Source organism: Hakea prostrata, chromosome 4 (genome assembly GCF_041222555.1).
Source record: "Hakea prostrata isolate BN-2017 chromosome 4, UWA_Hpros_2, whole genome shotgun sequence".
In the NCBI taxonomy this organism is placed as follows: Eukaryota; Viridiplantae; Streptophyta; class Magnoliopsida; order Proteales; family Proteaceae; genus Hakea; species Hakea prostrata.
The window spans coordinates 43,435,454-43,458,306 of NC_142603.1; the positions used below are offsets into that span (position 1 = coordinate 43,435,454).

The 22,853-nt window shown below is 38.7% G+C and overlaps 1 protein-coding gene across 2 annotated transcripts in view; it reads right to left on the minus strand.

The window, feature by feature from the left end:
• Positions 1 to 22,853, minus strand: part of LOC149018987 (signal peptide peptidase-like 2) — a 109,124-nt gene that overhangs the window by 69,255 nt on the left and 17,016 nt on the right. For both annotated transcript variants that reach the window (XM_089153079.1, XM_089153080.1), the window contains exons 3-4: positions 7,277 to 7,388; positions 6,825 to 6,947 (exon numbers count right to left, since the gene is read on the minus strand). In XM_089153079.1, the coding sequence (XP_089009205.1) occupies positions 6,825 to 6,947; positions 7,277 to 7,388 (235 nt within the window). The remainder of the gene's footprint in view (positions 1 to 6,824; positions 6,948 to 7,276; positions 7,389 to 22,853) is intronic.

The following is a 22,853-nucleotide window of genomic DNA, read 5'->3' on the forward strand; positions in this document are numbered from 1 at the left end:
AACCCCAAATGACAGCTAAAACACCTTGAGTTGGAGCCTCAAGTTGCGGAAAATAATTCCACCAACTTCAAGAGATCATGGGTCTATTTGCTATTTTCAGATGGTGGGATGGCTTCAAGATTGAGTTCTTGAACTATGCCGCCATATCCCAGTCCCTCAACACTGCAGCTTTTGCTGGAATGGTACTAAAGACAGTAATCACTTGCTTTTCTGTTGCCCCTAAGCCTGCTCCATTTGGCAGAATGCCGCTCTTCTATACGGCCTCACTTTAGAATCACCCAAAGCATTTTCCATGAATGGTAGTGGATCCTCAAATCCTTAGCTGGAAACACTATTTGAAACACTATAGGCAAGTTGGTTTTTTGGGCTGTGCTTACCCATATTTGGATAGCACAATCTTAGGATATGGACCTCCAATTCTAGGACTCTGGACTTGATTTGGAAATCCATCTGTTCCGTTGTTAGCTCGAGGGTTTGATGTTACCCCACCCTGATGTTTTAGTCATGCTGGGAACAATCATAATGTTGTCAACCTGCTAGCTCAGGTCTTAGTCTTGCTATTTTGCAGCCCTCTTTGTTGATTATGGCTTCTTAGCCTCCCTGCCACTTCTTCCAGCCCTTGTGTACCCCTTCCACCCTCGCCTCCTTCTCCCTCTTCCCCTTCTTAGGGCATCATGGCATTGATTTTTTTTTTTATTGACCAAGAAAAAAATGTATAGGAACTAAAGGAAAATGAATGATAGAAGATGGAAGCAATAGGAAAAGCAGCAGTCCAACAAGTGAGGAAGATGCTTAATTAGCGTTCTATTGAAGTTCCTCCCCATAATATAGCAATCCAGCCACAAGAAGGGATAAGACCTGAAACTAAAGACCCTGATATCTTGAACCATGAAGAAAGCCCACTAGCACCGCAACAACTCATATAGGAGGGAAAAATATAACAAGCCCACACACCAATCCCCAATAATTTCAAATTAAGTGAAACTAATATCACAATCAGTACTTCTGGTCTAGCATGACCTTCTAACTGAAAGAAACCACCAACAGACTGGAAAAATGAAGTATAATGAATGTGCGATTTTTCGCCAAAACATGGGGGGTTCGATGAAAGAAACTCATTTATTGCAATCTTCTATTCTAGGTAGATTTCTCATTTATTGTAATCTTCTATTCTAGGTAGATTTCTCATTTATTCTAATCTTCTAGGTAGGATATTCTTTCCTATTTCATAGATAGCAGCTGTGTATATATTGATTGTAAAGTTCTGAATAATACACTGAAGAATACAACACTTCAATTCCTATTTCGTCATGGCATCAGAGCCAACCAATCTTGGGATTGCTGTTCAGCTTTCAAGCCTTCATTGCCTTTAATCTCTGGTGTTTCCGCCACACAAAGATTATTCTTCCTTTGGCTTTTATCGCCATTCCTTATTCAGCTTTGTTCTGTTTTTTTTTTTTTTTTTTTTCTTACCTGAAAAACAGATTTTTTCTTTCTCCGTCTTGTCTGTCATTCTACTGCATCTTTGGTTACTGTTTCACATACTATTTTTCAGCACCTACAAAGAGTATGTCAAAACCAAGAAAGGTTACTTCCGAGACTACATTTGATCAGACAATCAAAAATCTGCAGAATGGAGAATTGCAGAATATTCAATCTGCCTACAGGCTCGATGGAAGAAATTATTTAAAATGGTCTCAACTCATTCGGACCATTCTAAAGGGCAAAGGAAAGATGAGCCACCTGATTGGAGATGGACCGAAACCAGGAGATCCAAAATATGAAGCATGGGATGAAGAAGATTCTATGATTATGGCATGGATGTGGAATTCTATGATTCCAGAAATCAGTGATATATGCATGTTCTTGGCAACTGCCAAAGACATCTGGGAGGCAATCCAACAGACGTATTCTATGGCGAGAGATGCAGCCCAAGTCTATGAGGTCAAGGTTAAAACAGTAGCAGCCAAACAAGGAAATAAAACAGTTACAGAATATGCCAACCAGCTGAAAGCTTTGTGGCAAGAGTTGGATCATTACCAAGTCATCAAGACGAAGTGCTCTGAGGATGCTGCAGTAGTAAAGCAGTATATTGAGCAAGATAGAGTCTATGATTTTTTGGTTGGGTTAAATCCTGAGTTTGACCAAATAAGGGTTCAGATTCTTGGAAAACCAGATGTGCCGTGTTTCAATGAAGTTGTAGCATTGGTTCGAGGGGAAGAGAGCAAAAGAGGACTGATGTTAGAGCCTACAAGTGTTGATAGTTCAGCAATGGTATCTCAAGGAGGAGAGCATTCAACTCCCACAACCGACAAGGCATTTGCTGCTGAAAGTGGAAAAACTGGGCAATCCAAACAGCAAAACAGAGACAATCTATGGTGTACCTATTGCAAGAAAGCTCGTCACACACAGGAAAGATGCTGGAAACTTCATGGTAAACCTCTTAGCCAAGAGTGGGGGCACAAAGGAGAGCAATCTGGAAATAATGATCAAGTGCATGTTACATCTGCACAGCAACTTGAAGCCACTAATAAAGAGGTTGCTAGCCTTAATCAGAAGGACATAGGACATATAAAAACTCTTTTGAGCAACCTTAACAAAAAACCAAGTACATGTTCTTTGGCATATTCAGGTGAGTTTCCACTTTCTATTGGATTAAATGTCTTTAGTAATTCTCTTTCAAGCCCCTGGATCATAGATTCAGGTGCAACTGACCACATGACACACTCACCAAATCTTTTCACCACATATTCTCCTTGTCCAAGTAGTAGGAAGATAGCTACTGCTGATGGCTCGTTAACTATTGTGGCTGGAACTGGAAATATTGAGCTCAACTCATCCCTCACCTTGAAAAATGTCCTACATGTTCCTAGACTATCTACAAATCTCGTTTCTGTGAAGAAACTCACGCAAGATTTACATTGTAATGTAGTTTTTCACCATAGTCATTGTGTATTTCAGGACAAGGATTCGGGGAGGACAATTGGACATTGCTAGAGAAAGGGATGGACTCTACTACCTTGAGGCACCAAGCCAATCACATGCTACTAATGGTAGTCCTTCTCAAACCAATAAAGAAAAAATCTGGCTTTACCATCACAGACTTGGACATCCTTCCTTTAGGGTAATCAGTCTTTTGTTTCCTTCTTTGTTTCAAGGCATACATGTTAATGAGTTTCATTGTGATTTGTGTGAGCATGCTAAACACAAGCGTGTACCACTTCCTTTAAGCAAGAAAAGAAGTTTCATCCCCTTTTATCTCATTCATAGTGATATTTGGGGTCCTTCTAGAGTTCCTAATGTGTTTGGGGCTAGGTGCTTCGTGTCATTCATTGATGATTGCACTCGTGTCTCATGGATTTTTCTACTCAAAAACAAATCCGACGTTAGTTGTGTTCTTCCCAACTTCCATTCCATGGTTAAAAACCAATTTGGAGTTAGTATAAAAAGATTTAGATCTGATAATGCCAGAGACTATTTCAATCAAATTCTAACTCCATTCTTTCAAAGGGAGGGAATTATACATGAGTCATCGTGCGTTGATACCCCACAACAAAACGGAGTAGCTGAACGGAAAAATGGCCACCATATTGATGTAACTCGAGCCTCCCTATTCCAATACAATGTGCCTAAGTCATTTTGGGGGGAAGCAGTCCTCACAGCAACTCATCTCATAAATCGGCTGCCTTCGAGAGTCTTAGGATTCAAGAGTCCAATGGATGTCCTTTCCCAATTCTACCCAAACCTACAAACGACAAATAACCTTGTTCCTCGAATTTTTAGGTGTGTCTCATTTGTTCATATTCATGGACCACATCGGGGTAAATGAGATCCTAAAGCACTCAAATATTTATTTATAGGATATTCCTCCATTCAAAAGGGCTATAAGTGCTATCACCCTCCTTAAAAAAGGTTTTATGTTTCCATTGATGTCACTTTTCATGAACATAAGTCTTATTTTTCCACATCTCATCTTCAGGGGGAGCATTCAATAATGGAAGATAAGAATGGGAATTCCTTACTTGACTTAGAGTTCACTCCCAAATACTTCACTATGTCACCTGAGTCAAACTGTGAACAACCTAAACTTGTGTCAGACTCACCTGTGTCAAACTGTGAACAACATGAACATATGTCAAACTTTGAAATGAAAGAGCCTATTTCTGATATTGAGCATGTGAGATTTGGCAAAGAAAAGGTGTTCTCAAGGAAGAAGAATCTTGTTCCAGAATCAGTGCAAGTTCAAGACTCCAATCCAAATTCTGGAAATGAGGTACAAATGACTAATCCTTCACTACAAACCGAATCTGATGTGCCCACAGATAGTAATGAACTAAACCTTCCTATTGCCATTAGGAAAGGCACTAGAGAATGCACAACGAAACCTATGTACCCTCTTGCCCAATTCTTGTCCTTTAAACATTTTTCCCCATCTCATAGAGCCTTTCTGGTAAGTTTAAACACCATTTCCATTCCTAACAACTTATCTGAGGCTTCATCCAATAAAGAGTGGAAGCAAGCTATGAATGTGGGGATGGAAGCATTAGAAAGCAATGGAACCTGGGAACTTGTAAGGTTACCAGAAGGGAAGAAACCTGTGGGGTGCAAATGGGTCTATACATTGAAGTATCGAGCAAATGGATCTTTAGAAAGGTACAAAGCAAGGTTGGTAGCCAAGGGCTACACCCAAACTTACGGGATTGACTACCTTGAAACATTTGCTCCAGTTGCAAAAATGAATATTGTCAGAATCTTACTATCCTTGGCGGCAAATTATGGTTGGGACTTCCAACAGTTTGATGTTAAAAATGCATTCTTGCATGGTGAACTAAAGGAAGAAATTTACATGGAGGTTCCACCGGGTTATGAGAATGATTTAGCTGTTAATACTATATGCATGTTAAAAAAGGCCTTATATGGACTCAAACAGTCATGCGGGCATGGTTTGGCAGATTTACTAAAGTCATGATTAGTATGGGTTACAAGAAAAGTCAAGGAGACCATACATTGTTCATCAAGCACTCATCATCAGGGGGAGTCACGGCACTACTTTTGTATGTTGATGACATAATAGTGACAGGAAATGAAGAAAAAGAGAAACAAAATTTGACTCAATGCTTGGCTAAGGAATTTGAGATCAAGGCTTTAGGAAGATTAAAATACTTCCTTGGCATTGAAGTTGCTCACTCTCAACAAGGCATTTTCATCTCTCAACAAAAGTATATCACTGATCTCCTTAAAGAAACAGAAATGATCGCGTGTAAACCAGTAAGCACTTCAATAGATCCCAACAGTAAACTTGGGAATGCAGAAGAAGATGTAGTTGTGGACCGAGAGATGTATCAAAGACTAGTAGGAAGACTAATCTACTTGTCTCACACAAGTCCCGACATATCACATGCAGTTAGTGTAATCAGCCAATTCATGCAGCTCACCGTGTGCTACAATATTTAAAAGGGACGCCAGGGAGAGGCCTTTTATTTAAAAGGAATAAAGGAATGATACTAGAAGCATACATTGATGCTGATTATGTAGGGTCAGCAGTAGATAGAAGGTCAACCACAGGATATTGCACCTTTCTTGGTGGCAATCTTGTGACATGGAGGAGCAAGAAGCAGAATGTTGTGGCTCGGTCAAGTGCAGAAGCCGAATTTTGTGCAATGGCTTAAGGAATATGTGAATTACTTTGGTTGAAGATTATCTTAGAAGACCTAAAGGTTGAATGGGGTGGACCAATGAGACTTAACTGTGACAACAAATCAGCAATCAGTATAGCCCATAACCTTGTTCAACATGACCGAACCAAGCACATTGAGATTGACAGACACTTCATCAAAGAGAAGCTGGATAGCGGACTGATTTGTATGCCGTATGTGTCTACACATAGTCAACTTGCTGATGTACTTACTAAAGGATTGAGCAGCTTAGCCTTTCAAAAATGCATATCCAAGTTGGGAAAGGAGAATGCCTATTCACCAGCTTGAGGGGGAGTGTGGAAAATCTTAGAATCATATCATAATATTTTATTAGTATCTTTAATCTAAGTAGATCATATTGGAATATTCTATTACAGGTATTTTTCTATTCTAGGTAGATTACTCATTTATTGCAATCTTCTATTCTAGGTAGATTTCTCATTTATTGTAATCTTCTATTCTAGGTAGATTTTTCATTTATTCTAATCTTCTAGGTAGGATATTCTTTCCTATTTCATAGATAGCAACGTGTGTATATATTGATTGTAAAGTTCTGAATAATACACAGAAGAATACAACCCTTCAATTCCTATTTCGTCACATTTCAATCAACCTTACCAAGTTACCTTATACATTTCAATCAACCTACCTTTGGATTTGATTTCTAATTATTAATTTATAATTTCAATTAATCATATCTTATGATTTAGTTTTCTAATTATGCAAATCAATTAAAATTGAGTTTCCAATTAATCAATCAATTTTACCTAATTACCTTATGCGTTTCGGTCAATCAACCTAACATTTCGTGCAAATTTTGTATATAAATGACCAAAAATTGCCTAAAAATTTTTTTAACAAGAAAAAATTTATAATAAATGCGAGAAGTCGCAGAATCGGCTATTTTTTGCCAATATTTTGTAAACTTCATGTCGATGCCTTTTTTGTATTGCTACCTACCAAACAGTCGAAATATTGCCAGTTTAGCGATATTTCGCGATATGTTGCACCTTGAGTATAATAGACAAATAAGGGAATTGATGTTTTACTTCGTGGCAAAAACATGAAGAGTAAAATCAAAATGAGGCGGCAGGTGAGAAGAATCATATATGAACTCAAAAGACTCACCCTTCCGTCCAGCTTCAACTAATTTCTTGATAGCCTCACCACTTGACTTTGGAATCATCAAAACAGGAATTGTAATATTAAGAGAAGTATCGTTTCCATAGCATGTCATTCCAACACTTATATCTGAAAAAATAAATTCAAGGAAAAGCTTAGAATCCAGCATACATGAAGAAGTGTGCTGAAAAGCAACTCTCCTTAATAAATTATCGGAAGGAAAGAAAAAAAAACAGCCAACTGTATTGTTATTAACAATAACAATAATTATATTATCAATGAAAACAAGAATACTAGCCATACAGGTAGTATTGCATATGTGACTACACAATGCATCCTAAGACCATTGAGTATGCTACCCAAAGGACCACTAATCATATACACTGTATGGTTAGTCAGCCAGCTCCTCCTAGTAATACGATGATTGTCATGATAATAGCTTATGAACATATGGCTACCTTCTGCGTCATTTATCACCAATAAACCAAATGCACCTCCAGCTTGAGCAACTTTTGCCTTAGCTGTGAATTCACAATCTCCACGCATGGACAAGGCAATAGATTTGGATAACTGTAGAAGCATGAGCTTGTTTAAGATGTAAGGTGAGAGGGCAATAAACAAAACAAATGCAAGAAGATCTCGAGATAGAGTAGCTAAGAAACTTCAACAAAAATTCTAAGCTAACTATAGCATGTGTAAAACAATGGAACCAAAAACTACTTTTTTTTGTTGGTGTTAGAAAGTGGTATAAGTCCACTTTTCATGATCTTGTATAGAAACATGAATCTGATGAGTTACAACTTAGAAGAAAATTCAAGCAACTACGAAAGAGTAATGTGTCAGTTTACTTTGTATAAGTTGTAGTAGAAACAATAAAAATGCATAAACTACAAAAAAAAGTAATGCCCAACAGTTTTATATTTTTTTGGCGCCCGGGGGTGTTAGTGTGACTCCTTTTTTGTTAGATTTTCCCCCCGTTAATATTGAAACACTTCTATGATTGAAATGAAGAGTACAAAAACACGGCAAATATGGAAGGAATGAAAGGGCCAGTTAAACAGTTCCTTATTTCATTGAACTCATAGTTTTCAAGGCATTGCTTAAGCACCTCCCAAGCATCCAAGCAGATATTTCAAGGTCTAGAATAGTTAACTTGGTGATAATAAATGTCTTGTTCCCATATTTTGTCCAATATCATTTACAAATGAGCAAATTACATTTACAACCCCTCTATTTGCTTACAGTTATGTTTAGACCCCCTGGAATTTATTCTATTAAAAATGTCCCCCTACACTAAACATTGTTAGTTTCAAACATAAAAAGACATTTTTTCCTATTAAATCTTAAACTATAAATAAATAAATAATACATCTAAAAGTTAGTGAATCTTTCAGCTGAATCGATTTTTGTTGTAAGCCAAAGAAGGGTAGTTTTGTTTTGTTAGTTTTACTAATTTTAGTCCCACATAGGGCATTCTTGAATTAAAGGCTTGCAGTGTCACAATGATACATGCAAGGATTTAGGTCAACATATCAAAATGGTATCAGAGCTATGTGGTTCCTAAAACACCAATAATCCATCATAGATCACAGATCACAAATAGGAAGAGGACTCACCATCGTTGCCTTGAGAATAGCTTCTGCCTTCATCTACAAAGCCTAAACCTCCATTTCATCATTTTCCACACTTTCCACAGAGTCAAACTAACCTTAAACACCATCACCTACCTCTCAACTATCCTTCCAGCCACAATTAAACCTCCAGAAATTTCCTAGAAGCCCAGCAATTACTCCTAGAAGAGTCGCTGCATCTTTGTGACTCTTCCAGGGCCATCCCCTGCCCCTTTTTCAATTCCCAACCTACCCAGGATCACTCCTAGGAGTGTCGTCTGCTTCTTGCGACTCTCCTACGATGATCTAAAGGCAAAAAAATAAATAAATAAATAAATAAAATAAAATAAATCATATCATCTTCTATTTGTCCATTAGCCTGCAATAGTGTTTTGCCCTTTTTTCACCAAAATAGACCTTTCGCCTACCAAATTCAAACCCTCCAAATGTCTCTAGAGCCAACGATGCTTAAGAGAGGTTCTGGGTACATCGCAGGTAGCACCGAATGTTTTGTGAATTTGAATATTACCAAAGGTGTGTTTTGTAAATTTGGACTTTTTTAGGGGGCTGTTTTGTGAATTTGGATATTTATAGGGGCTGTTTGTAAATTTGAGTGATCTCTTGTTCCTGCAATGGATGATTCCACCAAGTCTCCCTTATCTAGTACATCTGAAGACTTTCGCATTACATCTATTCCTCTGGATTGTGAGTTTTCTCCGCTTTAGATGACTATTGTGAAACTTAAGCAGACTAATTTCCTTCAATGGTCTTGTTTTGTTTCTCTTGTTGTTGGTGCTCATGATCTTACAAGCCATCTTTATGGGATTTCTACTAAGCCTTCCTCTTCTAGTCCACAATTTACCAGTGGTATACAAATGAATGTTTGGTCATGGGATTTCTTCTTAATTCAATTGAACCAAGCTCAATTGAACCAAGCATAATAAAGAGCTATCTCCTCCTAGATGCTCCTACTATTTGGAAGGTTGCTCAAGATACATACTACAGAGTAGGTAATGCTGCACAATCGTTTGAAATTAAAAGGAAGATACATCCAGTTACAATAGAAAGATCTTACTCTCTCTCAATATTATAATACATTTTAAGGATACTACCAAACCTTGGATTTCTATAGGGAATTTAAACCCAAGAATGCTGAAGATGCCATTGCTTATCAAAAATGGGAGGACAAACTTCGGGTTTATGACTTTCTGGTAGGATTGAATATAGAGTATGATCAGATTCATGAACAGATCCTTCCCCGCGAGCCTTTTCCCTTCTTGAAACAAGCATATGCCATGGTGGACATAGGACAATCAATGAATAGTTATGGTACATTCACAGACTCCTAAAAGGTATGCATTGGCTGCTGGTTCTAGTAATTTTAGGCCTAGTTTTTTGTGACTCTTGGCCTCCTACAAAGTGTGAGTATTGAGGGAAGGAACGCCATACAAAGGATAGATGTTGGAAATTACATGAACGTCTAGCTAGTTCCCGTGGAGGAGGAAAGAGTGGAAGTAGGGGCAGCAATCCAGTACCTGCTAATCAAGTTCTTTCAGACACTCGAGTACATCAACATCTATTCCTGTATATGAGATCCAAACTCTTTTTTGTCATTGATGACCAAGCTTGACAGATTTTCTTCTATACCAACTCCAGTGCAAGTGTATCCTCTGGCGTCACTTCCACATCAGATACCCAACAAACCCCAGGTATTTTTAGTTGTCACAATGCCAACTGCATTTATCCCTCTTGGATAATTGACTCTGGGGCAACCAACCACATGACAAGCTCATCCTCGTTCATACTTATTCATCTATTCCGTTTAGTCAGGATGTTAGAATAACTAATGGTTCGCTTTCCCTATCTCTGAAAGGGGTTCCATTATCTATTCCCCTACACTTAACCTCTCTTCTGTCTTACAGGTTCCAAAATTTTCCAATAACCTTTTGTCTATTAGTACCCTTATCATAATATGAACTATGAAATAACATTTTTTTCCTACTCATTGTGTAATTCAGGACATGGAAAATGGAAGTACGATTGGCTATGGTAGACAAAAGGGGGGACTTTAATTGTTGGAAGGATCACCACCAGTTTTTTCTACGGGCTTTACATCATTCTCTCGTACATTTTCATCTTTGTTAAAATGGCATAACAGGCTTGGCCACCTACCTTTCTCTGTTTTGACTAGATTATTTCCAAACTTAGTTTAAAAATGTAATTTGACTGACTTTCGTTTTTATGCTTGCATCTTAGCCAAGCAAACTAGACATATTTACCCTAATTTTTTATAATTGTAGTAAAGTGCCTTTTTCTATTATTTATTATGATATGTGAGGTCCTTCTCGGACTGTATCAGTTTCTGGTCATCGTTGGTTTGTGTCTTTTATTGATTGTTGCACTAAGACTACTTGGGTGTATCTTCTTCATTAGAAAAGTGATTTTTTTTCTTGTTTCAAAATTTTTATCGTATCGTTAAGACCCAATTTAGTGTTGTTAAAATTCTCAGGTCTGATAATGGGATTGAATACTCACGTGGACCTTTTCCCTCCTATTTTACTGCTCATGGGATTATCTATCAAACCAGTTATGTGGATACTCGCCCCCCCCCCCCCAAAAAAAAAAAAAAAAAAAATTGGGGTGGCTAAGTGCAAAATAGACATCTCCTAGAGGTAGCAAGGTCCCTTATTTTCACCATGAATGTGCCTCCTCGTTTTTTGGGTGATGCCATTCAAATTGCAACCTATCTAATGAATAGAATACCTTTTCGAGTCCTGGACCAACACTGTCCTCTTGAGGTTCTTTTAGGCACTGCTAACTTCTGTTCACCGAAGGTCTTTGGGTGCGTTGCTTTTGTTCGTAACCATCATAGCCATGTAAGTTTGATCCCCATGGGTTATGATGTATCTTCCTAGGTTATCCACTACCCAAAAGGGCTATAAATGTTATCACCCTAAATCTCATAGGCTTTTTGTCTTTATAGATGAGGTTTTTCAAAAGCAAGTCCCTTTCTACTTCCCTCCTCTTCTTTAGAGGGGGAGTATTTGTGAAGAAGCTCCAGTATTTCTTGAGATTCCTCTTGAGATTCCTACTATTAAGTCCTCTTTCACTGATTCTCCTTTGAAAGATGGAGTTACTAGGCAGAAACTACTAGTGGATGATGTGCACGGGGAGCATAAGCCTTTGAAGACCTACCAAAGGAAGATGAAACCCCCTTTGGAACCAAGCCAGTTGGAAGCACTGATTCCTAGTCTTGAAGAAACAGTTCCACTTGGTGAGTCTGTCTCTAACCTAGATTTACATAATGCTTCAAGAAAACAACCACGCACATGCACTAAACACCCTATTTCTAATCATCTTTCATAACAATCCCTACCCCCAGAATTTCAAAGCTTTATTTCCTCTTTGTCCTCTACCTCTATTCCTAACTCCTAGCAAGAGGCAATGTCTCACTTAAACTAGAAGAACGCTATAGATGAGGAATTGCAAGCCCTAGAAAAAAAACAAAACGTGAGAGTTGGTGTCTTTACCTATAAGGAAACAGACTGTTCGGTGCAAATGGGTGTTTGTAATAAAGCATAAAGCAAATGGAAGCATTGAGAGGTATAAGGCAAGGTTAGTAGCCAAAGGCTTCACTCAAACTTATGGCCTTGATTACCAAGAAATATTTGCTCCAGTGGCCAAGATGACTACAGTTCGGACCATTCTCTCATGTGTTGTGAACCAAGGGTGGAATCTTTCGCAGTTAGATGTTAAGAATGCTTTCCTACATGGAGAGCTTGTAGGAGAAATATATATGGATGTATCCTTGGATATTCTAATCCTAAAACACATAGGAAAGTGCAAATTGAGGAGAGCATTGTATGGACTAAAGCGGTCCCCTAGGGCTTGGTTTGGAGGTTTCATAAGGCTATGGTGTCCTATGGTGACAAGTAGAGCAATGCAGACCATACCCTATTTGTTAAACATGATGGTTCTCATATTACAATTCTTGTAGTGGATGTAGATGACATAGCCATCATGGGAAGTAGTAAGGAAGAGAGATCTTAGCCTTGAATGTCTTCTTGGAGATAGAGTTTGAAATAAAAGACATGGGTAAGCTTAGGTACTTTCTTGGGTTGGAACTAGTATATTCAGCTAATGGTGTTTCTTTATCTAAAAGAATGTAACATTGGACCTTCTAGAAGAGATTAGGATGCGAGGGTGTAGACTTGTTGAGACCCTAGCATAACCAAATCAACATCTAAAGGCAAAGGAAGGAGAACCAATTGATAAAACCAGCTATCAAAAACTAGTTGGGAAGATGATCTATCTATCACATACCAAACTTGATATCACCTTTGCAGATAGTCTTATCAGTCAATATATGAATGACCCTTACTCTTCACATCTAGATGCAATGTGTTGTATCTTGAGGTACTTTAAGGCCTCACCTAGTAAGGGCATCTTGATTTCTTCTCATGGACATCTTGGAGTCGAAGCATATACAGATGCAGACTGGGCAGGACGTCCTGATGATGAAAGATCTACATCTAGTTATTACGTTTATGTCAGGAGGAACTTGGTGTCATGGAGGAGCAAGAAACAAGCAGTAGTTGCTCGCCAGTGCTGAAGTTGAGCTTAGATCTTTAGCTTAAACCATTTGTGAAGCATTATGGTTGAAGAGCCTTCTCCAGGAACTTGGGGCAAATCTAGATTGACCTATGAAGCTGTTTTCTGACAGCAAATCAACTATAAGTATAGCACATATTCCAAATCAACATGACAGAACTAAACATGTAGAGATTGACAGTCATTTTATCAAGGAAAAAGTTGAGTCGGGCTGATTCAAATTTCACATTTTGGTAATCAACGAGCTGATATCTTCACCAAGAGATTGAATGTCAAGCTATTTAGTAGCATTCTTAGCATGTTGGGCATGGTAGACATCTATGCACCAACTTGAGGGGAAGTGTTGTAAGTCAAAGAAGGGTACTTCTGTCTTGTTAGGAGTTTTATTAATTTTAGTCCCACATCGGGCATTCGGATATTCTTCACTGCATTGAGTGCATTCTATTACTATAACTTAAAGGTCTGCAATGTCACAATGATACAGGCAAGGATTTCAATCAACATTGCAACAATTTCTTTTTAGGAGACTTTCTAGGAAACTGCTTAGAAAATTTTGCTTTATCAAGGATTCAAGATGTCATATTTGAATATGAAAATCTTTAAAGTTCTAATGATAATTCAGCCAAGTTCTATGGTTTGAATGCCTTCTCTTTTAGGGTTTGAAATAAAGAAAGGTATTATTGAAAATTTTGAAAATACAATAGATGTTGACTCATCAGTTAGCTCTATTACCCTAATAGTAGCAGTATGGTAGTTATATAATTCAAAACACAAGGGGTGTAAATGTAATAGAATAAATTCCAAAGGGTGTATAAATGTAATTGTTTGCAAACATAGGGGGTGTAAATATAATTCTCTTTAGAAATATATCATTAAAAAGGGTGCACCCAGTGCCGAAGGCTTCCCCACAAGTAGAGTACGAGGGTGCCATTTTCCCAAACAGCCTTTCCCCACAATTCAGAAAGTTAAAATTCATTGCTAAATTTCTAGTACTAAACTACCACTTTAGGGGTACATGACCCAAATGAACTTACTTTGGGCTGTTTTTTCATGCCAAGTAAGGAAAGAATGATTTAACTGATTATGTGAGCAAAGGGCTGGTTCAGCAGTTCCTTATTTAATCAAACTCATATTTTCAAGGGCATTGCTTAGCACTACCTAGGAAGCCCAGCTGATATCTGGGGGTTTGGTCTAGGCAGTTGTAGCCTTGGTGGTAAGAACACATTGGCCCTCAAATATCATTTAGAAGTATAGGCAGCAGTAGTAGTTCTTTTTATCATTTAGAATTGTCTTGTTAGGATCTTTTATTATTCTCTGACTTTGGGAGATTCTGTTCTATTTTTGGTAGATTATTCGTATAAATAAAGGCCCTGCCATGTCTCTCAGACACATGTCATGATTTCTCTAAATTTTTCAACAAGTATATTATTCATTATTGACATTTCTACTGCTAAACTACCACTTAAGGGGCACATGACCGATATGTACTGTTGAGGTATATAAGTGTCATGTACACTTTTTATATTATTTATTTAATTATACTCAAGGAATCTTTATCATAGGTGTGTTTAGTGGCTTTCCTTTTCATTATAACAAGAATAGAAAGCTTCCTTCTGCTATGCTGTAATTTCTTTTTACATAAACAGCTATCATGAGGAAACATTGCTAAGCTATACGCACAATTCTTCTCTTCTTAGTCCTCTCCTCTCTTCATTTGGTATCTGCCTTGCTAAAATTCCTATGGTATCAGATTAATAAGGCAACCCCGAAATGATTCCAACATCATGTGTTTTTATGAGTCTTTTCAAAGGAAGCCTTTAGACCACCTGAAGCAGTTTCGTGCTGTCTTCCTATTGATAATTCTCTGTTTTCATTTTTTTCCCCCTACTTCTTGACCTTCCTACTAAGTTATGAAGGACTGGATCTCATTAACCATATCCACTGGAAGAATGCGCCTAAAGTTCGTTTCATGGCAGTTCTAGTAATTTTTTAAGTTCAACCTATCCCCCGCTACACCAGTTGATGCTGCTACAGTTTTGAGAATTTATTGTGCCTGAAAGCAGAAAAAATTCAAGTTTTATTTCCAATTTCTGGCCTAATCAGTTTACTTTGCCATCTACAATTCTATACAACCCCTGCAGCCATTCTCTGTTTAGAGCATTTCTCTGTCTACTTATTTTGGTCAACTCTGGTGTATTAGAGGTCAGTCGTCTGACAAGGCAGTACTTTTCCAATTTCTTTTAGTCTCTTCCAACCTGCTGTGAGTGGTTCTACAGAACCTATTCACTTGAGCCCCCCCCCCCCCATCTTTTTTTTTGGAGGCGGGGGGTGGTTGGTTTGTTTGGCTGCTACATATTGGTATTGTTGCTGCTAACTAATGTCTTCTCCAGATCCCTTGCGGAGTATTTGGTTTTGTTGCTTCTTTCTATTATCTATTTGATTCACAATGGCTGAATCCGAGTTTTCTACTAATATATTGCATCTTCAGATCACTACTGTTAATTGACTGGTGTTTCTATCTCTTATTGGCCCAAGATGTCCGAGCTTTATTTTCATACAAAAGGAAAAAATAAATATCACACCGAGTACCCTCCTGATCTTAAAGTTTTAATTCTACTGTTATTGCTGCTCATGATGACTGAATGCGTAAAATTTTAACTGTTAAAATCAGGTTATGGAACAGTGTTGAACACTTTGTTGCTGCAAATGTAATGTTTCATACACTTGCTAAAGGAGCTTGGGAGGATCTTCTTGAGAGATATTCCCTAGCTAAGGATATTTCCTTCTTTTTATTTTTTTGGCTAAAGGTAGTCTGTATCAATGGAAGGAAAAATTACAACAACAATAGCTTAAATCACTTCTACAACACTACAACAACCTCCAATTGGAGAGGTACAGCGTGAGAATAATCCTATCAAATCTGTATCTTGGCATTCATGCCACATGCATTTGAATTTCCACGATCAGCAGAGATGACCACACACCAATTTGGTTAGCAGTTAGCACCTGCCACTTTGCTGCTGACTGCGCTAAGAAATCTGCAATAGGGTTGGCTTCAAGGAAACAATCACAGACCTTCCGTACAATTGGGACCCAAAAAAGGCTGCTGTACTCTCTCTGTAAGGAGACTTGTATGAACTGAACACAAATTAATTCACTTTTCTGAGGAGCACAAGTCCTTGAGTGACTACTTCTGTATGTACACAGGATATCTTGAGAAAATTCAAATATACCACCTCTGACTAATAACTGAAGCAACCATGGGCTGAGTTCCATGTTGCAAAGTTTATCGGCAGGCCTTCATCCTGAATATCAAGCTATTAAAAATCAGTTGCTTACTGCAGAAAATGTGCCCCCCCCCCCCCCCCCCCAAAAAAAAAAAAAAAAAAGGTCTTCTCTTGCCTGCATCAATTTGTTACCATACTGTCCAAGATCTCTTCTACTGTTCCTCCAATATGTTGCAATGACTTTTACTGCTGACAGTGATCAGAGTTCTAATAGAAGCACTGGTCAATACCATGGCCATGGTCATGGTTCTTATGGGCATAGCTCTGGTGGAGAAAATTTTGATTTTCCTTCCACCAGTATACATACTATAGTGAACCTAATCAAACTATTGATTACTTGGCTAGGCTAATGAGTCAGCTAATATTCCCAGTACTTCTAATTATATTCTTGCTGGCAGCTCCACTTCATCAACATTAAGGGGCTCTTCCACTGGATCTATGCCACCAGTGAGTCAGTGATTATACTCAAGTATCTTCAACAGCTTGAGGTTTCTCCATCTTCCAATTCCACAGCTAGCCCACAAGTTACTCTGCTTTCGGTTCATATACTAAAACGTTGGTTTCTGGCTTTGGTGCTTCCTGCCATATGACTGCCAAGTTTACCCTAGTTTCTTTTGTTTTTGTTGGAGGGTATTTTGGGCAACAAAAAATAGAGTCAAGATTTAGCGCTAGAGATTGGATTTTTAGTTTTAGAGTCCATATTGTACTCTTCCCTCTTTGATTTTTGAGTTCGATTGTAAGTCTGCACCTATATTATAAATATTAAAGATGTTTCATTAGAGTCTCTCAATTGTGTGAGGCTCCTCTCATTCTTATTCTTCTTCTTCTTCTTCTTCTCTCTGTTTTTCTGCAACTCCTCTTCTTTCTTCTCTTCGTTGCCATTCAGTCTTGTGCCTTTGGTATGTCGTTTGAAGAAATCACTATGTGGACTAAAACAGTCCTCACATGCACGGTTTGGCCGGTTCACTTCAGTTGTGACAGAGTTTGGTTTGTCTTGATGCAAGAGTGATCACTCTATGTTCTACCATCAATCTGGTACAAAGAGGATATTCTTAGTTGTGTATGTGGAGGATATAATCATTACTGGAGATGATTCAGCTGGTATTGATGCATTGAAGACTTACCTACAGAAACAATTTCAGATCAAAGATTTGGGAAAACTGAAGTATTTCTTGGGTAGTGGCCCAGTCTAAGAAGGAAATCATTTTGTCCCAACAAAAATATGTGGTTGACTTACTATCTAAAAGGGGTATGCTTGGCTCAAAGCGTTTGGATACTCCGATGGAACCAAATATAAAACTTTTGCCTAAAGATGGAGATGCCCTTGAAGATCCAAAGAAGTCTTGAATGTTGGTTGGAAACTTAAACTTTTTGGTTGCGACTCGACCTGACATCGCTTTTCCAGTCAGTGTTGTGAGTCAGTTTTTATCTAACCCTCTTACCACTGATTAGGATGTAGTTGCACACATGTTAAGATATCTTAAGAAAGCTCTTGCATGTGGGCTCCTTTATATAGATCATGGTCATAAGGGAATTGAAGGATTTTCTGATGCAGATTGGGCTGGTGCACTAAGTGACAAAATGTCTACTACGGGCTATTGTATTTTTGTCGGAGAAAATCTTGTGTCTTGGAAAAGTAAGAAGCAAACAGTAGTCGCTCGATCCAATGTAGAATCCAAGTACCAGGCCATTTCACTTGTCACTTGTGAACTAATGTGGATAAAACAATTCTTGGGTGAACTTGGCTTTAGTCATGAGTCTCCCATATCTCTGTGGTGCAACAATCAAGCAGCTATTCATATAGCATCAAATCTTGTCTTTCACGAGCATACAAAGCATATAGAAGTTGATTGCCATTTTGTTCGAGAGAAGCTTCAACAAGGACTGGTCTCCACTCATCATATACGAACTGGAGAACAACTGGCTGACTTATTTACAAAATCGTTTGGGGCAAAAAGAGTGAGGTATATTTGTAACAAGCTGGGAATGTTTGATGTTTATTCTCCAGATAACATGACCATATCAAAAAAGCTTTATTAATCTTGAATATAAGTAGCCATGGCAGATGCCAATAGGCACCAAAAGAACTTCACCCAAGAGATAATCAACAGCAACATAAGTACAATGTCCGCACAAGTAGGTAAAAAGTGCAGCTCTAATGATCGCAAAAGTAAAAAGTGCAGCTCCAACGTCTGCACAAGTAGGTAAAAAGTGCAGCTCCAATGTCTGCACAAATACGTAAATTGCAGCTCTACATCCGCACAAATAGGTAAAACTGCAACTCCAATGTCTGCACAAGTGCTTTTCACAAGAAGGCAAATAGTAGCTAGTAGGTTTCATAAAATAAAATTCTTGAGTAGATAGAGAGTAGGTCTTCAATCTCCCCCTCATGTGTAGCATTACACACGGACAAATAATGTGATAACCAATTCCCAGCATTGCAATCAGATTTCAACCATTGCCAGTACACCTTTTACAGTAAAATAATTCCAAGTAAGACCCTTGGTTATAATTTCAATCTTCCCTCATTGTCGTGAATTTGGGTCATGAGTGGGCCAAGTCTCTAAAAATTAGAACCCGAAATTGATATGATCAGGCCCAACAAATAGTAGTAGAACAATTTTTTAAATTATCCCAATGTGATAAGGGAAGGGCACAATATAACTTAGATTAAATCCAAGAAACCACAAACAAGGCCAGGGGTAAACTGGTAATTGACACTAAAATAAGGACAAAGAACAATAAAGCAAAGGGTGTTCTTTGGAATTAGGAAATAAAATAAGGCAATAAGAAATTGGCCAAGGAGTACTAAGGTGAACCTGGAATTACGGAAATTAAAATAAAAAACTCAACGTGGATGGGCACAAATGGAAGAGTAACATGAGAAAGCTAGAGTGAATTAAAAGAAGGATAAGGACCTGTAGAGGAGGATCTTTTCTTCTTCCCTACGACTCAACAGAACCTGCAAGTCTAGAAAAAACATGCAAAGATTACGGCTTAGAAGAAGGCAGAGAAAGCAGCAGAGAAGACAAAAGAGAGGATGGAGGAGCAACTCATTGATGAGAGTCAACAAGCAAGAACTAGTGGCAGTATCCTAAGTCTTGCAGGAACCATTATGGATGGCAGAACGACGATGGAATCATAGACAATAAGGTTCAACTGATTGTTGAAATTGACACAGAAAGTGAAGCCAGAGTGACCAAGGAGGGTCTTGATGCACTTGGCGGAGTGGGCATCGCAGATGCGAAGGGTGTGACTGTCAGGGGCATAGGAGAAATGGTGGGAGTCAGATGACCAAGCTAGGTGCCACACCCTCTCTGAGTGGCCCATTAGATGAGAAAGAAGGGTTAGATTCTTAGTGGACCACACTATTAGGGTTCTGTCAAGCAAGGTAGAGGCAAAGAGTGATGTGAATACAAGGATAACACCCCCCCCCCCCCAAAGGGTTCAAAATCCAGATCCAAATGGCCACTCCAAAGCTGGCCGAAATTCCTCCAAAAGTATTTTGGTCATTTTCCAACCCCTTTAAGGGCTCAATATGGGGGGGGGGGGGTTTCTAGATTGATTCCCCCTCAATCCAAGGGTCATATCTACTTTTGGTCTTTTGTTTGAGTTAGTAGTTTGATAGTTATTTGAGAGTTTAAGCCGTGTTGAGTTAGTTCGTTGTAGATAAGATAAGATTCCTTATCCAAAGGGGTTTCTTATCTTTAGAGTTTGTTTTTATCTGGAAGTGTAGCTTGAGTCCTAAGTTAAGTGTCTTTACAAGATGCCAATCCTAAGGTTGTGATCTTGTAGTAATTTGATTCCGTTTTGAGCATTTTGGTCTAGAGTTGGGATCCTTAAGTTCAGAAGCATCAAATTATCAAGACCAGCAAGCATTTAAGTAAGTCCAAGAGCTCTCCACCCCATCCCCTGCCCCCTCTCCTCTGTTCCAGCCCTTCCCACCCCCATTCAAGTAAGTCCACGAGCTCTCCACCGCATCCCCTGCCCCCCCCCTCCCGGCCTTGTGCAACCTTCCCCAACCCCCTGCCCTGCTGCTGCATCAATTCAGCAGCATCCCCTAGGTCGCCCACTTACCCTACCACCTGCAGGCCTTCCTTCCCTTCTTTCCCATGGCAGCCAAATCCTAACCCATTAGGAAACCCTGATTCCCAGCCCTGTCTCCACTACTTTCAGTTCCATTAGGATCGTAGAAAGCCATAGACTCAAGTCCTACCATTATTTTCTGCAGTTCTGTCCTATTCCACTGACTTTTGAAAATTCAGCACTTCATCTTCAAGCATGAGATGTTGCAGAATTTTGAATTGTTAAGTTCTACTCATGAGGTTCATACTCTGAGAGATAGAATAAGACAAAGAACAATCCTGCCATTACAAGACAAGAAGAATTGAGCCTCTTCCCCCTAGCTGAAACCCTAAACTGGGCTTTGAAATTCAAAATTCAAATCTGAAACCCTAATTACAAAAGGGTTCAGGTCTGAAGTTTAATCTCAGAAGGCTCTAAACCCCATTAGAAACCCTAAAACTCTTCCCTCATCCACTTGAACTTCCTAGCAAACCTTAAGGCTAGGGAATTGACCAAAATACCCCTAACTTAGACCTGGATTGCATAAAAAAGCATACCATTGTAGGAGAACCTCACATGCAACACAACTCTGGTGTGTCAAATTAGAGTTCGACGGAGTCAATACGATCAATAGGGTGACAAGGAGGAGGTTGGTTCCCACCACCACCACTCGCCACTAAAAGATTTAAATGCCAACACGAACTTGTCAATGACCAGTAATGTTATAAAGCAACTCTGCTCTGATTTCCGCTCCCACTTTTGCTTCCACCTTCAACTCAGGAAATAATACAGAAACCAGTAGCAGATTCAATACCAAAAAACTAGCAATTAATTCAGAACCTAGATCCTTCGGTTCAGAAACTTGATTCAGCAAGTTGAAATCCACATGGGTGAACAACACATAAAAGCAGCCATTGGCTCTGTGAGACAGCGTGAATCAATATCCACCACAAGGGAGATAAGGGTCCCTGATTTGATTACATATGCTCGAGAAATAAGAAAAAGAATGAAGAAGACTAAAGAAGAAGAGCCTAGGATTGGGTTGTGTTGGATCTCCCAATCATAGATTCAAAGAGCATATGTTTATTATACTTTAGACTCTAACTAATGAAAGATCTGCCCCTAATAAATCTGGCGGCAAGAATACAAACCAATAAAAAGAGAAGACTCCTAACCTAATGCGACACTAGGACAGAAATATCCCGTGTCACGGTCACCTCTACCTTTCTACCATGTTTGTTGTCAAGGCTCCAAGGTGGTTATTCTTCTGGTTTATGTGCATGATATCATTATATCTGGCAATGATGCTACCAGAATTAGTAAGTAAAAAGCTATCTTCATCAGCACTTTCAAATAAAGGATTTGGGCTCTCATCAGTACTTTCGGGGCATCAAGGTCCTTCGCAGAAAGAAAGGAATATTTTGTTTCAAAGTAAGAACATTCTTGATCTTTTAACTGATAATATCATAGAACATTCTTGATTTTTTAACTGATAATTCCATGCAGTCAAACCCGTTGACACCCTTGCAGGTCCACATCAGAAGTTTGGCTCTCCTATTAGTGTAGACTTTGAAGACCAACTTTGGTGTAAATGATTAATGGGAAACTTATTTACCTTACAGCCACCAGACCAGACATTTCCTTCACTACTGGCATGGTTAGCCAATTTATGAATCCTAAGAAAATTCACTAAAAAGCAGTTTGGTGTCTCATGCGATATTCAAAGGGAGCGCCAGGTTCTCCTTTATCTTCCTCATTATAATGTCAACATTGTAGGCTATCTTGGAGCTAACAAGGTAGGTCCTGGTAGTGATAGACGGTCTACTAATAGATATTGTAACTTTGTGGGAGGTAATCTCATAACCTGGTGGAGCAAGAAACAAACTAGTTGCAAGGTCAAGTGCTGAAGCTGAGTGTGGGGCCATAGCTGGAACCTACAAAATTAATATGCCCACAGTACTTTTATCTTGAGTTGGGCTTTTTTGTTACTCAAACCATGAAGATGTTTTGACAATCAAGCTGTTATCCAAATTGCAAGCCATCCCAGCTTCCATGAGCACACCTAGCATATTGAAGTTGGTTATCATTTTTATGGGATGCTATTCTAAAGAAGATAATTCTTACTCCCTTTGGTCCTACAAATCAGCTTGGTGACATCTTCATGAAGCCTTTCTTTGGCACTACCTCCAGAAATGGGTGTTTCAAAACTGGGCATGGGTGACTTTTATGTTCTAGGCTAAGTGCAAGTGTTGATATTTATAGCGCTAAGCCACCACTTTAGGGGAACATATGGGTCATGATTAATGAACATTTCTTATATTGTATATTTATTAATTGTCCTAATGCTCAAGCAATATTTGCCATAGGCTGGTTTAGTTATGACATTATTTTATTTGCTTTACTTTTTCATGTAACGAGAATTAGGAGCCTCTCTTCCTTCACACTATAATTTCCTCTTTATA